Here is a 15,694-nt window from a genome sequence, read left to right as displayed (position 1 = left end):
GAACATCCCAGCCCTTTCTGGTGTCTTATTTTGAGCATCTGAGGAATAGCTAAGTGGTCAGAGCAATTTCAGCAAAATGTGAAGTGCAGTCTCAATTCATACTGTATATAGGAAGGGGGAAAAAACTTTACATTTTTCACTTAAGTTACAAAATGTGGGTACAAATAATTTTATTTTTTAAAAAGCTAATATACAAGTAGTGATGAAATCAGAACCACTGTTATATACTACTGTGCTCTTCAGACATTGTTTATTGAAAAGGATATATAGAAGTTTGCATTGCTAGGCTGATTTTGAATAGAATCTATAAAGTGAATTACCCACTTAAAAAACACCTCATTTTTATAGAGTCAAAGAGACCAATGAATTTAATTCTGTAGCCTCAAATATGTCATTAGCTGCTCTTCAGTGCCAATCTGATGCAAAACTATTATTTACAACATAATACAACTTCATTCTACAATTTTTTTATAAAACAGCAAGTAAGGAGTGGATGTAGATGATGAAATGGGGGACAAAAAGTTAAGAAAGTCCTTTTCCTCTGTAACTTTCACCTCAGAATCATCAAAAAGTAGCCACTTCCCCTCATACTCTTTGAGGCTCTGCATGATACGAATGGCTTTGCTTCCTACTCCATTGGTAGTAATAGCAGTTTGCTCGTCGTCGTGTTCAAACTCCATGATTTGTTTAGCATGGCTACATTCAGCATTTTTAACTTCAGTTACCATGTTAGTCATCTTCTCAGAATGGTTTGCTTTGTTAGTGGGCAAGTCACAGATGTACTTGCTTTTTTGTCCTCCAAGAAGCCCCACAGCTTCTGTATTCTTTTTGTTCAGTCCTTTATTAGGTTGTGCATTTCCACCAACTCTAAAGGAGACCTCACCATCATCATAGTCCTCTGTAACAGTTCTTGCGTCTTGGTCATTCAATGTCTCTGGGCAAATTTTACCAAGAGCATCAACGATGAAATTATCCTTGTCTAGCTCTAAACTGTCTAGATCTGTAATTTTAACAGAAGCTGTGTAGTGCCCACTGCTGATAGTAATGCCGCTGTGCATCACTACGGCAAATAATCCATAGGTTTCATTGGCTGGGTTTATGCTCCAATCATCCAAGGACAGCTTGAGAGGCGTCTGTAAAGGTGTATTTATCTTGGAGAGTCCGCCGTAACATTCAAACCTTTTGAAAAAAATGATACATGGTTAGGACACACCACTTCTACAGTTCTTTTATTTTAAAATTCAGCTATGCTATATCTCACATTCTTAAACTTCAGTCTTTTCAACTTTCAAACATATTTTAGATATCACCCAGTAATAAAACATGGAGAGATTAAAAATGGCAAGGATACTGGACAATAGCTACTTTTGTTTTTACTCATCTAATTACAAAGGGGCATTTTCCCAGAGATATACATGACCAGTCGGTGGGAGTTTCTACATTTGAAAACCACAGCACAATAAATATGTGACTTGAATAGATGTTTTTTTGATCAAATAACAAGCACTGGAAAACCACACAGCTCAAGTTTTCTTTGTCTTCAATTTTACAGTAACTTTGTTTTGAAACTTGTAACTTCACAAGCAATGCTTATTCATTTTCAACAGTTCTTTTATTGGAATCTGTCCAACACACTATTACAAATTTATTTCCTTCAAAATAACAGTGCAACCTAAAAATAGGAATGGACTGTTACTTCAGCCTAATTCTTACCACCCATTTATAGGTATTCTACTGATGAGGTACAGTTTAATAAGAAGAAATTTTAATGCTGTTCAAAGTGAAATGATCTTCAAAGTGTAAACTTCCATATGGCAACTGAGTCAATTGGTTTTAAAGACTTTGGAGATTATCGCACTACACTCTTAAAACATTGCTATTCCACTTTAACTGCTCTTGTTGCCTCCTGTTGCATTCTGGGATTTGCAGTTTAAGAAGGGACATTTCAAATATTTAGCCAGCCAGAGAGCTCTTAGGCCTCACTGAACTACAAACCCAAAAATGCAACAGGGGGTAGTCAGAGCAGTTAAAGAGGAATAGCAACACTTTAAGAGTGCAGTGCGCTAATCTCCTGTATTGTACACTTGGTTGGGGGGGGGGGGGGGAATCCTTCTGACTTTCCAAACTACATTCTAGGCAAAGAAATGACACTAGCTGCAGATCAGAAAGAACTGGAAAATCCACATTGAAGCTTGAACCAAGTTAGCTAAACATCTGAATGAAAAGATCTAGTGACTGCAGAAATTTCTACCAGTACCTCTGAGTACTATTTATCTTTTCACTGATGTCCCTGTTCCCAATCAATTTTAGATGTACTTGGCAAAGCATATACAGTCACCCCTTGGAACTCATGGGAGATCTTGTGCATATTCAAGCCCCACTGGCTTGAATGGGGCGTGGGCATGTGCCCCATTAAGTTTAATGGGAGTCACCCCTCCACAGATTTTCAAGTCTGTGGATTTCAAGTCTGCAAACTTGGGAGAGGCAACCATTAGCATCCTTCTTCCTATTAAGGCACGAAAGAGGTGCATCCCAATGCAGTTTTGACATTTTGGGGCCTTCCAGAAAGAAGTAATGAAATAGTTGATGAACCTAAAGAGTTCTGATTTTTAATAAATTAACACATTAATTTACCAATGGAGGGTGATAATGCCATGCTTAGAAGGCTGAAATGGGTGTAAAGATTTACCAAAATATAAACCACTTGTATTTGCTTTTTTTAAAAAAAAAACTACTAATCACAGATCAAAACTGTAATATATTGATAATTAAGAATGAACGTATCTTTTTGAAAAAAGAAAGCACATACTCTCTAAATTTACTTGCATGTTTCCCTGGTACAGTTTGTTTTTCCTAAAGAATAACCAGATTTTCAACTGTTAATGTGCATGTAAATATATGGATTTTCTTTTAGCAGTGCTTCAGAGCCATAGAATATCAATATGTTTTCACTGCCTAAACCATATTTGCCTTTCAGCAATACTGACCAGTACTGATTACAACTGTCTACACCACTTTGGTGTCCATAAATACTGTTCACCTGTTGAAAAAAAAATCTTCATCAATAGGTGAGTGGAATTTAATATTGGCCGTTCCCCCCCCCCCCCCTAAAAATGACCAGTTACAAGAAAATATCTCACAGTGAGAAAAGAAGCATATGACATTCTTTTTGAAATTCAGGGTTTCAAAAGTGAAATTTCATTACATATTTCTCCATGAAGTCTCAAATATGACTAATTCATTAACTAGTGATAGCAAGTAATTTTAATTACAACTTTCTCACTACAAATTTACAGTTCTGGAAGAGATGTCTAAGTGCACAGAGTTGCATCTAAAGTAATCTCTCTGTACATTCGGGAATCCTAAACACACATTTCCCATTACAGAAGGTGATACACATGTATAGCTATACAGTGGACCCTTGTCTTATGCGAATTCCACCTATGCTCGAGCCCCATTCATTTGAATGGGGCTCGTGTGGGGTGGCGGCACGGCAGCATGCGCCTTGGGCACGTACCCCATTCATCTGAATGGGACGCACTGCCCCTTGCACCCCCGTGGCTTACACTAGCTCCTTTTTTTAAAAAAAATGTTTCCACATATAAACAACAACTCCCTTTTTAAATTCAAAGTAGAAGCTTCAGAAAGGTGGCCAGTTCTGTTCTCCTTGCTCTATGCATAGAAGGTCAAAGAGGAAACAGTGTTCCACTGGAAACACAATGATGTTTATCACACTATATCCTTAAAGTGCTACTATTCCACTTTGACTCCTCTAGCTGCCTCCTGTTGCATTCTGGGATTGGCAGTTTTAAGGAGGGGTATTTAGACAGAGAACTTCTCTGCCTGAGAATTCTAAATACCCCTCCTTAAAACTGCCAATCCCAGAATGCAACAGGAGGCAGCTAGAGGAGTCAAAGTGGAATAGTAGCACTTTAAGAGTATAGTGTGATAAACATCTATGTTAAATCACAGTCTTATCCAAGAGTTTTATTTCTATATTTAAGAAATAACAATGACAAGCAGGGAGTGCACACTGGTTCTACGTTTCACGTTCCATAGTTAGAGGCCTTCTGAGGCAGAGAGCTTTTTCTGCTCCTGCAGAAACTTTGCAATATGGAATCCTGATTTTCCAGGGTTGTGAAATACCCAGAAAGCCAGAAGAGTAACAGAGACTCCCCACTTGAGGTCAGCCCTGCTTTCTGTATTCATGTATTCACTAAAGACAGCTAACATGTATACATTTAATAATAGTCTACATTTCAGCAACACTTCATTTCCAGTAGCCAAGACTTTTCATGTGTCTTATTCACAATACTTACTCTAGTCCACTAGCAGCAAAGCACTTCAAATGGATTGTTATAACTTCAGGCATTTTATCAAAAAGAAGACTACGTTCAGCTTCTGTGTAATGACGACAATTTTCACAGAAATATTTATCTTCTCCCACAATCCTCTCCACAGAAGCAAACTGTGAAATTGCCCACTTCAGTGTTTTCACTTCTGTTTTGGGATCTGGGGAAACTGTAAGAGTTGATTAGTTAGTGCAATATAATTGTTTTAATACATGTCTTCTGAAATGTAAAAGACAAGTTTGTTAATCATGTTTGCAAAATGGTTAATATCTTTAGGAAACCATGGTGTGAGGTGTTACACATTAGCTACATCAATACTGAACAAACGTATGCTTTGCTATCATCTGAAGACTTCTAAAAGCCAGTTCTGTGTCCCAATACTAAATCTGCACTGCTGTAGGACAAGACTACTTTAGGTGGGAATGGAGCATGATGCCTCAGGCCCATCCTTGCAGTGTGCATACCAGGCCCTGAGCATCTCAGTGCAACGCAGCCTTCCCTTTGCCAGGATCTGTAGTGTGGGAAATTTGTTCTTGTTTACACAGGCTGCTTTGCTGTCTCTTCAACAAGATACTGAATAAATTATGTCTAGCTGTTAAGCAAAACATAACAATGTTTGAAGGCTAAAGTACTGTACTGGAATACCTGTGTAACATCCCCTCCCTATTATCAAAAGCATCAATCAGCAGCATAAAGCAGTTTCCACAAAATAAAAGCTAACACAGTTTTCGGCCACATTTATGTAACTGTAATTTTTAAATCAGGAAGTAGCAATAATTTCATTTATACTGACTGCTTGTGAAGTACTATGCCCAGTTTTAGGCACCATACTTCAAATATGTACCATATAAACAATGTGGAACAGGTTCAGAGGAATAACCAAGGTAATCAGGGTTATAAAAAATAAGTCATATGAGAAAGGTCTGTAGGAACTGTTAGGTTTAGCCTGGAGAAAACGGGAACTGCACAGAATTCTTCAAATATCGGGAAAGCCATGAAGAACCTAATATGTGATAGGGCTTAACTTACAGGATGGTAGATCTTAGTTGAATATTATAAATCCTTTAAATAGTAATTATAATTTAATGACATGAGGGGGATTGGACTAGTTGGCCTACAATCCTTCAAACTCTGATTGTATGAGTAAAGGTCCAAAACACACTGCAGAAATAATCCAGTCTGAGACAGCTTTTAACTGCCTTGGATCAATGCTAGAGAATTGTGGGAACTGTGGTTTTGTGAGACATTTAGCTTTCTCTGTCAAAGAGCTCTGGTGCCACAATAAACTACAACTCCCAGTACTGAGCCAGGGCAGTTAAAGCGGTCTCAAACAGGATTATTTCTGCAGTGTGTTTTGGACCTAGTTACATAAACATTCCCTAAAATGGTTTTTAAGTAGGCAACAATTTCTTACAATTTTTCCTATCATGGCTCACTTCTGGAGGATGTCAACCATACAACTATCTAAAACGTAAAGATAAAACTATGCAAAAAAATTACATTCAGTAAGTAATCACAGCTGACATTATATCAATACTCTTAAAACTTTCTAACACACATTACAAAATAAAGTGTGGTCAAGCATGAATCATAGCCATCCTAAAATCCTTTACTGCCATATTACTTACTTTCAGAATTCTCTTCCACTTTGGACAGTTCATCTTTTTGTACAGGTACACTGATATCCTGAAAGTCTTCTCTCCTCTCAGTGAAACATTCACACTCTAAACATCTTGTTCGCAATACCAACTGGCCCTGGAAGAGTCTCTCGACTAAATCAAAGTCAGCCAACTCTGTACCAAAAGAAAATTATAGAACAGATTGCACTGAACTCTTCCTCCTAGACAGAGTGGGCTATGAAACATCTCAAGATGCTCCCAGAAGTCCCTAATCTTGGAATAGCTTTCAGTTGGGTCAGAGGTGAAAGTAGTCAATTCGAGTGTAGTTGGAAGGCCCTGTGCTTTGGGAGAAGCTCCATTGTAAACGCCCATAGTTTACTTATTGGTCATTGTCATTGTGTCTGGAGTATAAAATTACACTTGTTATTGAACACACTACTTTACTACCATTACAATTCTGTCCTTCAAATGCATTTCTGTTCATACGCATTTTCTGGAAGGAATGATAAAAACATCTTCATCATGTAGGAAACCTCCTCCTACAAAGCAAACTAAAAGGATCTTTTTACATCCAGGTTAAGAGTACTCCCACAATCTTTACTTCTGGAGAAGAACCTCCTTATCATTCCTCCCATGCACCAAAACCCTTGTAATTATTTTAATTTTGTATTCTATATTTTGTAAAAATTCAAAATGTAACCCATAGATTTTTAGTTAAATTTTAGATAATCTGGAAACTATTTTAAAACTCAGATTAAATTAATCTGTTCTAAACTGAATTTGTCAAATCCTATCTAGTTAGTGTGGTCTTGTAGTTTGCCACTGTTCTGCTTGCTTAGGGCAAACACTCAACATTTACAACCTGTGTATTGTAGAATTACATGAGACACAAAGCCAAGCTATGAATCTGGTCTAATTATTTTTGTCCCTCCTAGGCTTAATAAATTAGAAAACAAGGGTTTTGCTCCCATGGCCTGCCCTAGATCCTGTAGTAAATAAGAACAGAGCCATGGAAACCACTCATGGCTTATCCTATCTCTTCTAACAGCAAATAATCAGTTACAATGTTGTACTGTTATAAAACTTGCTAACGAGAAGACTAGCCAAGTAAATAGATCAACAATCTGATTCCCTCCCTCCCACTCCCAAAGAAGGTCTTCACTAGCTAACCTTTCTTGAGTTGTTCTTCAGTTCCCTTTTCCACAGTGCTTTCCTTGGGAGACGATGAATCATATTGTTCCTTTGACTGGATACTCTTTTCACACTTGACAGAAGTGCCTGTAAACTCACAGTTATCCATTTCTTTGATGGGATCTTTGAACCCAAAGTTTGTTGCCAACTTTCCAAGACTACAGAACTTAGACAAAATACTAGGCTGGTTGCTTGAAGATATTAACCAGTTTAGCCTAAGCCTTGATTTTTTATGGATTGGCTTGGTAGTTTCATTTTCACTTTGAATTTTCATTTCCTTAACTGCAGCTTCAGGATGAGTTTCCAGTTTTTCTTCTAGTGCTTTTCTCTTCGATCGAGTCTGTCTTAGATTTTCTTCACCTCCAATTTTCTCTCTGGATACCCTGGACTTTTTCTTTTCATTGCCCCCTTCAATATCATCACTTTTTCTCTTCACACTTCCTTTAGTTTTATCTTCACAGTCCTTTTTCATTTGATCATCGAGCGCATTACTATCCTCTTCAACAATACTAGTACTGTCACTATTCTGATTTGACTTTTTTCCAAGTTCAGTTGTGGGCTCTTGGACTGATTTGTGTTTGAGTTTGTCCTTTAAGAACTGACACGTTCCTTGGATATGCCCCAATATACACTGCAATACTTCTTGGGCATCGTGCTGTAAATATCCCTCATACATGGGATTGAGCTCCCTATAAAATCATAAGATATGAGATAACCCAATTTATAAACAGCTGAGTGATATTATATACCCAACAGTAAAAAAAAAAATCAAATGTTTTACTTTTTGAGGTTTTAACAGAGATATATGCATTTCACAAAACATAGCTGGCAACACATTTCATGAGCTGCCTAGTTTGGTAGGATATGGAATATTTAGATCTAATCTTTCAGCCTAATCTGTAACTTAAAGATGTGCTCCATGAGGGACCAGGGAACACTTCAGCAAATTATCCTGCATTATTGCTAGAGTACCTCTGTTTTATGTGATTAGAAATAAGCAGATGTACTATGATGTTTCTGGAAATTCTGTTTAATATCCCAACATCCTTAATGGGAGGCTATCTTATTTTAAAACATTAGTGCTTATAAGTGAATTCAGCAAGGGTTAGAAATACTTGGACTTCTTAAAATATTTGTACCTTAGTGTGTTTAGGAGCCTTCTTGGCTGAGTAGCAAGGTCCTCTGTGTATTTATCTGGACTTAAAAGAAAACTGGCCTGAAGCTGTTCTACTGAAATGATCAGGGAGTGTAAACTGCAGACCAAATCATAGCTTGCGAGAGAATCTTCTTTAATGGTCCCCTGTAAAGGCAGAGAAAATAATTTGTTGCTTCTCAAAGTAAACATTTTGTCTACTATTTTAGCTAACTGCATACATATATCCTTTCCTCATAATATTTATGTATTTTAATTCGTTCTGCACATCATCTCAAGATACTAAGATAATATGGTAAAAAATATGTTTTATTATCACATTGTGAGCAAGGGGTAGCTGACACTCAGCTTATAAAACTTTTCAAAATAAGGCAAAGTTACACAACCCAGTCTAAATTACTTTGCTACAGAAATGACAACTCTTCATGATTTATTTCCTTCCAAAGGAGCCAATTTACAGTGAACCCACAATATAATGACCCTTCTTAGTTACAATATCCCTACCGTGGATAATGTATCCATACCTTATCAATTTCTTCCTTTAAGCTTTCCTTCTTTTTGGAAATTATATTAAATAACTTTTTGACTCCAGTTTTAAAGCCGGGGCAAAAATAGAGCACCTAAAATAAGAAGAATAATTGTAAAACAAAGAAACACAATCCACAAAAAAGTATCTTTGGCTATACATTTATGGGTGTAGTAGATCCACAATGTCACTTCTGACCAGAGATCTGCATTAAAACCTCTTATCAGTTGTGATGTCTACGGGGTCACTCTGAACCAGCTACTATCTCTTATGTCATTTATTTCATAGAGTGCCCTTGAGAATAAAAATGATGTAAGCTCATGAATGCCCAGAAAGTTGGTACCTGGCAGGTATGACTGTACAATTACTTGGGTTGATGGTGTGAAGAAATGTAACCAGAAAGAAGTCATGAGTTGTCATTATAATATGACTGTACTCTCCAAATAACTTTTGCTCTGGACTGCCAAATGCACAGCCAAGCAGTGTTCAGCCAGGGAATTTTGTTCAGTTGCTAACTTGAGTAATTGAATAGAGAAAGCTTTCTAATAAACTTCAAATCAGTGTTTCTGATGCAACTCAATGTATCAATATACAGATAATAGTGGAAATATTTGCACTAGAATTTTCTGCTTATTTTGTTTCTAGAAACTGACTAGGAACCTTTAATATTGATAAGATGGAAAGTGATACTTCAGTTATGAGCCACGTGAATGTACCTTTAGTAAAAAAGGATTTTAAATTACAACTTCTAGTTGTTTTGTATAGTAGCAGGCACAGAGTTTCATTACTAAATGCAAAACACTAGTTCCCACATTTTCTTTTTTTTTTTTTTTTAAAATGACTTTAACAAGTTAAATATCGGTTGCAAAATCCCAAGAAAAGCAAGCTACACTTCTGTGGGTTCATTTCTGGCAAGTTTTATTATATTGAGATGTGCTTGTAGTTTTCATGCTCAGTGTTACTGGTGGGTTGCTTTTTTGTTTTTGTTTTTAATTCTGTCCTGTTCTGATATTCCTGTGCATCAATATAAACAGAACCGGAAAATCTGATTCAAAATACTGGGCAAATTCAGAAGTTTGAAATTTCACGGAAGAGTTAAATAAGTGTTTAAAATACTTTCACTAAAATCAAGGCACAGCTTAAGCTAAGTTCAAAATCAGTTTATAAGAAAGTACTCGATATTAGGGCACATAGATGGAAAATGAGACTTCTCCCCCAAAAAAGCAAAACTGTCCACCTTAAGAGAATTAGCATGCGTCACTGATTTTTCTAGCTTTCAGAAATTCAGAAAGTCCACATACAGCTTCCTCTAATCTCTTTAATGGCCTGTTCCATCCAGTAAACACAGACACTTACTATGTTTAACATTAATGTTCTAATTCTGTTATGAATTTACCTGGAGTATACTGTTAAGGTAACAAGTGTTGCCAAGATTGTTCAAGCCCACAAAAGGCAGCATGATGTCTTTCTTCTCACAGCAAACAGGTGGAAGTGGCTGTGCTGCAGGAACTATCTGCTCGCTATCATACAAAGAAGAATATTAATTTTTTATGTATTACATGGTTTCTGACAGAACAAACCTATATACATTTTCTCTTAAAACACACACTGCTTACATTGAGTTTTATGTTCAGCTAAATGTGTATAGGATACACTGAAATTAAATCACATTTAAGGCTCAAGTGGTTAAGATGCTGACTCTATTGACTGCAAGATCGGCAGATTGGCAGTTTGAGGCCCAAGTGCGGCATGATGGGGTGAGCTCCCATCATTAGTCCCACCTTCTGCCAATGTAGCAGTTCAAAACTATGCAAATGCAAGTAGATAAATAGGTACCACTTTGATGGGAAGGTAAACAGCATTCTATGCAATCATGCTTGCCATATGATCACAGAGTAGTCTCTGACAATGCTGGCTCTTCGGCTTAGTAACGGAGATGAGCACCGCTCTCTACGTTCAGACACGACTTGACAACCTTGTCAATGGGGAATACCTTTACCTTTAACTTAAAGTTTAGATACAAATATGCTTTACTAAAATGTCTTCTTAATCAGTGTGCAGAAATCAAGCTTCCCTAAGACTATTAATTAATGGAACTTGATACATAGCAAGTAAGCCCTTTACTTCAGGGATAGAGAATCTCCATCTCACATGCCAATTCCAACCCACAGCAATTCCCTTGCATACCCTGCCCACTATCCCAACTGTTCTTGATAGCACTACAGCAAAACAGTGTTTCTCTCTGCCTGTAGTGCTCAGGTAAGAATCTCCATTGTTATCTCTTTTCATTGGTATGCAACTCAACAACAGCAGGGAGGAGCTGCTCTTTCAAATATTAGTAGAGTCCTTTAGTGTGCCATCCTAATCAGAAAAAATAGTGCAAGATTCAGCCAGTATGCCAAAGAGCTCCTCCTGCGCAGCAGCCAAGGCCCTTTCTCTGTGCACAGAGGCTTGGAAAGTTGTAAAAGAGGAGGCGTGGATGATGATGTTAAAGGACAGAGCTTAATGGGACAGTTCTGAAGTCATGCAGCTTTCTGGGTTGTACCAATAGCAGCTACCCCTGGAACCAATCCAATTTCCTACTCCTGCTCTACATAAACAGTATTTCTTTGGCGTGTGCAGAAACTGTAGCAATAGTTCACTGTGCTTTTGTTAACATGCTGTTTTCTTGTGTGCACTAGCATTTTGGAGTCAGGCTTTTATAGTTTTGACCCTTTAATTAAGTAGATAGTTTGTTTTGAGTCATGATCCCATAAGAGTAGAGAAGAACTCATGATCCCATAAGGGTAGGATAATCGACAATATGCTCACATTTAGGCCATGCTTTAAAATTAGTTCTGTGGAGCACGTGTGAACAATCATTGTTCAATTTTTAGTCCATCTCACGCCCCAAAACATACTAGTCTTCCTAACAACAAAGGTATGTAATGTACTCTTAAGCATGTTTGCTAAAAGCAGTTTGCTGCATTCACAAATTCTCAGTACGTACAGAAAGGTCAATTACAGACATCATTTGAAGTGAGTCTCAAGTATGTGCAGAGGAGCTTACTCCTTGGGTAAGATGAAAAAGAGCATTCTCAGTATTCGTGGGTTGTATCCTCAGAAACCTTTTCACAAAATGTAAAGTTCTAACGAAGACTCTTTTCCTTCAGAACGCAGTCTAACCTTTTCGCAATTAAAGTGGGATACAGAATGCAATCTAACCACAGCTGAAGTATCAAACCCCGTTTATTTCCAGGAAAAGTCTAATTGGTGTAACTCTAAGATTACACCTTAATCCCACTGTATTCTTAAGGGCTTCCTTCCAGGAAAGGGCACATGGGATTGCCACTTAACTCCCTTGGGTTAAAAACGAGTACAGTATTAAAAATCTGAACAAACTGAAAGATGCTTACACTGAGCCATAATTAGTGTAGCTTATGTCAACTAGATTTATTGACATCAAAGCCAAATTCACATAAACAGACATGACTTGAGTTATAATTTATAGAATCATAGAGTTGGAAGAGACCACAAGGGCCACCCAGTCCAACCCCCTGCCATGCAGGAACTCTCAGTCAAAGCATACCTGACAGATGGCCATCCAGCCTCTGTTTAAAGACCTCCAAAGGAGGGAGACTCCACTACACTCTGAGGGAGTGTGTTCCATTGTCCTTACTGTCAGGAAGTTCCTCCTAATGTTGAGGTGGAATCTCTTTTCCTGTAGCTTGCATCCATTGTTCCGGGTCCTGTTTTCTGGAGCAGCAAAAAACAAGCTTGCTCCCTCCTCAATATGACATCCCTTCAAGTATTTAAACAGGGCTATCATATCACCTCTTAACCTTCTCTTCTCCAGGCTAAACATCCCCAGCTTCCTGAGTCTTTCCTCATAGGGCATAGTGTCTAGACCCATTACCGTTTTAGTTGCTCTCCTCTGGACATGCTCCAGTTTCTCAATGTCCTTTCTGAATTGTGGTGCCCAGAACTGGACACAATATTCCAGGTGGGGCCTGACCAAAGCAGAATATAATGACACTATTACTTCCCTTGATCTAGACACTATACTTCTATTGATGCAGCCTAAAATCGCATTGGCCTTGTTAGCTGCTGCATTGCACTGTTGACTCATGTTCAACTTGTGGTCCACTTAGACTTCCAGATCCCTTTCACACATAGTTTTTCAGCCAGGAGTAAGACACTTTTAAAAAATTAATATTGGCTTTTGTGGGGGGGGGGGGGCGAACCTAGGAGTAAATAAACTGACTGTGAGATTACAATGAACATAATGCTCTGCAGTAAATCCAGTTAGATCACCCTGACACAACGGGAAACGTTTTGCACAAATGGCAACCTATGACATGCAATTATGTGTGTAAGATATAAAGGCAAAGCTGAAGACCCTTCAAACTTTTTGCTACACTGCCATAAGAAAAACCACAAAGCCCTTACATCACAGGGCACTCCTCATGTTCCGAAGCCTTCTGCTCGTTTTCCGGCGACTCTGCAAAATCCAGGGCTCTTTTGGTCTCCCTTTTCTGGAAGAACTTCAGCGACAGCCTGCCCTTCTTCGTGGTGGCGGCCGGGGAGCCTCTGGGGAGTCCATCGCTGTCGCTGGGCAAGACGACGCCGGGCATTTTCTTCCAGCCCCGTTCCTCGCCAGAAAGGCCAGGGACCTTTGGGAGGGAAAAGGGCGCACAGTTGTCGTTAGTGACTCACAAAGCATCACAGAAAGGCGCACCGCCTTGTGACTGTTTCCAGTGGGCAGCCTGGGCTGTATTGTGACGCCTCCCTCTGCTTTTGGGGAAGGTTTAACCCGGTTTCGTCCCGCTTTAACTCTTTGTTTGGCTCATGGCTATGGAATTCTGGGAGTTGGAGTTTGTTGTGGGGCCCGCCCCACAACAAACTCCCAACTCCCAGAATTCCATAGCCATGAGCCAAAGAGGTACCAAACCGGATTATTTCTCCTGTGTGGATGCACTCCTCCTCACCGGCTACATCCTCCTCCGACCGCCGCTTCGATATTAATGTGTCCCTCAGAAAGAAAAGGAAACTTGGCGCGCGTTTTCCACACCGCCAAGGACCCCTCCCGTCCTCTCCATTGCCTGTTTTCTTTTTAATTATTATTTTCACCTCCAAACAGAACTACGAGATGTTGCCGCCTTCCTTTTTCACCCGCCTGTTTATTTTTATCTCCGTTTCGCTACTTAGAGCTTTGTTTTGTTTTGTTTTTCCACCTAAACTTCTCAGGCAAATGGTTAGACAGCTAAGGGGGACCTAACGAAACGCGCGCGACACAAGAGAAAGAGAGGCGCTGACTGAGGGAATATAAAATAGAAGTGTAATGCCGCCTTGGCCACGCCCCCTTTCAGGTTCTGACCAATCGCTGCCTTGCTTTGGAATAATGAGCTTCGGAGAGCGGGGAGCGAGGTTCAAATGGAGGCGCTGTAACGGTCGCTGTGAGGGAGGTTAAGCCAGCTTCCGTTTCCGTCCAGAGACTGAGGGCTAAATAAGATTAATTACTCGTACTGTTGAAAGCATAACATGTAGTTTAAGCACCGTTTCCCCCCTCACACACTATATCCGCACTGGAGAAATAATCCAGCTTGACGCCACTTAAAGTGCCCCCTCCCGCATGCTCCATGCTATGGAATTCTGGGAGTTGTAGTTTTGTGAGGCGTATAGCCTTCTCTGGCAGAGCGCCCTTGTGCAGGGTGACAAATTTGCATCATAAACAAGATGAATGATTAAGGCTGCATCTTTGTTTGGAGCCACTTCAAAGGCTGTGGCTCCGGGCTACAGAATTCTGGGGGTTGTAGTTTTGTGAGACGTTTAGCTTTCTCTGTCAGAGCGTGCTGGTGCCACAGCAAACTACAAATCCCAGGATTCCCTAGCACTGAGCCATGGCAGTTAAAGCGGTGTCATCCTGGATTATTTCTGTCACATGAGTGCCTGTTTCAGGGAGATGAAGAACCGCACAGTTCTGGCACTTCCGTAAGCGGCGTGGCTCCACTTTATACAATTCTGGGATTTCTAGAACGAACCCAGTGCTGAAAATTCCAAACTGGAGAAACGTAATCACCACCACCGAACTACAAATCCCTGAATGCACCATGATGTTAAGGCTGCACCTACACTATAGAATTAATCCCGCTTGAGACCGCTTTAACTGCTACGGCTCATTACTATGGGAATCTGGAATTTGTAGTTTTGTGAGGCATTTACTAGATTGCAGCACTACACTCTTATAGCACTGCTATTCCACTTTAATTGCTCTGCCTGCCTCCTGTTGCATTCTGGGGTTTGCAGTTTAAAGCGGGGCATTTAGAATGCTCAGTCAGAGAGCTCTTTGGGCTCACTGAACTACAAATCCCAAAATGCAACAGCCAGAGCAGTAAAAGTGGAATAGCAGCGCTATAAGAGGGTAGTGTGGCAATGTGGTTAGTCCTCTCTGTCAGAGAGTGCTGCAACAAACCACAGATCCCAGGATGTGAAAGGATGGAGCCATGACAGTTAAAGTGGTGTCAAAGTGCATTAATTCTGCAGCCAGGCAGCAGCTGTTTACAAAGGTAGCAAAGTGCTGTGTTTCTGCATTGTGGATGCACTCTTGGAGGGGTTAAAAAGGAGTGGAAATAAGCCTCCCTTGATGGTATTTTCAGGACATATCCTAAAGCACCCATTATAGCTTTACACATTGCATGACAAGCATAAACTCAGGAAATATTTTGCTGTGGGAAATAACCTGTTGAAAGTCTTTGTGTCATTTAGATTGTAGGCGCAAACCTTTCTGAGGAAAGGAGCTGGCAATCTAGCCAGTATTACTGGTATTTGGATGGGAAGATTGACATAACAGATAGCTTGGTCAATATTTAGAGGT

General features: G+C 39.5%; 1 protein-coding gene across 2 annotated transcripts; it reads right to left on the bottom strand.

Moving 5' to 3' along the window:
* Window positions 1-164: 164 nt before the first annotated feature.
* On the bottom strand, window positions 165-14,078 carry USP1 (ubiquitin specific peptidase 1). Of its 2 annotated transcripts, XM_089515304.1 has the most exons (9): window positions 13,809-14,077; window positions 13,270-13,493; window positions 10,238-10,361; window positions 8,840-8,935; window positions 8,302-8,462; window positions 7,142-7,851; window positions 5,981-6,145; window positions 4,320-4,521; window positions 165-1,179 (listed from the first exon to the last, which is right to left on the bottom strand). In XM_089515304.1, the coding sequence occupies exons 2-9, from the start codon at window positions 13,452-13,454 to the stop codon at window positions 453-455; spliced, it is 2,370 nt and encodes a 789-aa protein (XP_089371430.1). In that variant the 5' UTR covers window positions 13,455-13,493; window positions 13,809-14,077; the 3' UTR covers window positions 165-452. The 2 variants fall into 2 exon arrangements, with proteins under 2 accessions (XP_089371430.1, XP_089371431.1); XM_089515305.1 differs by lacking the exon at window positions 5,981-6,145 and having other exon boundaries at window positions 13,809-14,078.
* Window positions 14,079-15,694: the final 1,616 nt, after the last annotated feature.

This window comes from Sceloporus occidentalis, unplaced genomic scaffold, assembly GCF_023333645.1.
Source record: "Sceloporus occidentalis isolate IW3139 unplaced genomic scaffold, rSceOcc1.0.p SCAF_3, whole genome shotgun sequence".
Taxonomy (NCBI): Eukaryota; Metazoa; Chordata; class Lepidosauria; order Squamata; family Phrynosomatidae; genus Sceloporus; species Sceloporus occidentalis.
The sequence above is the reverse complement of the archived record's forward strand: the minus strand, read 5'-3'. Positions and strand labels throughout refer to the sequence as shown.

Bases quoted from the DNA above. Each gene is read 5' to 3' on its own strand.
- USP1 (XM_089515304.1), bottom strand. From the start codon at position 13,454: ATGCCCGGCGTCGTCTTGCCCAGCGACAGCGATGGACTCCCCAGAGGC. The intron at 8,463-8,839 runs GTATGGATACAT...CTGCCTTTACAG, and splicing joins TAAAGGAAGAAATTGATAAG to GGGACCATTAAAGAAGATTC. The intron at 4,522-5,980 runs GTAAGTAATATG...CAACTCTTACAG, and splicing joins AGTGGAAGAGAATTCTGAAA to TTTCCCCAGATCCCAAAACA.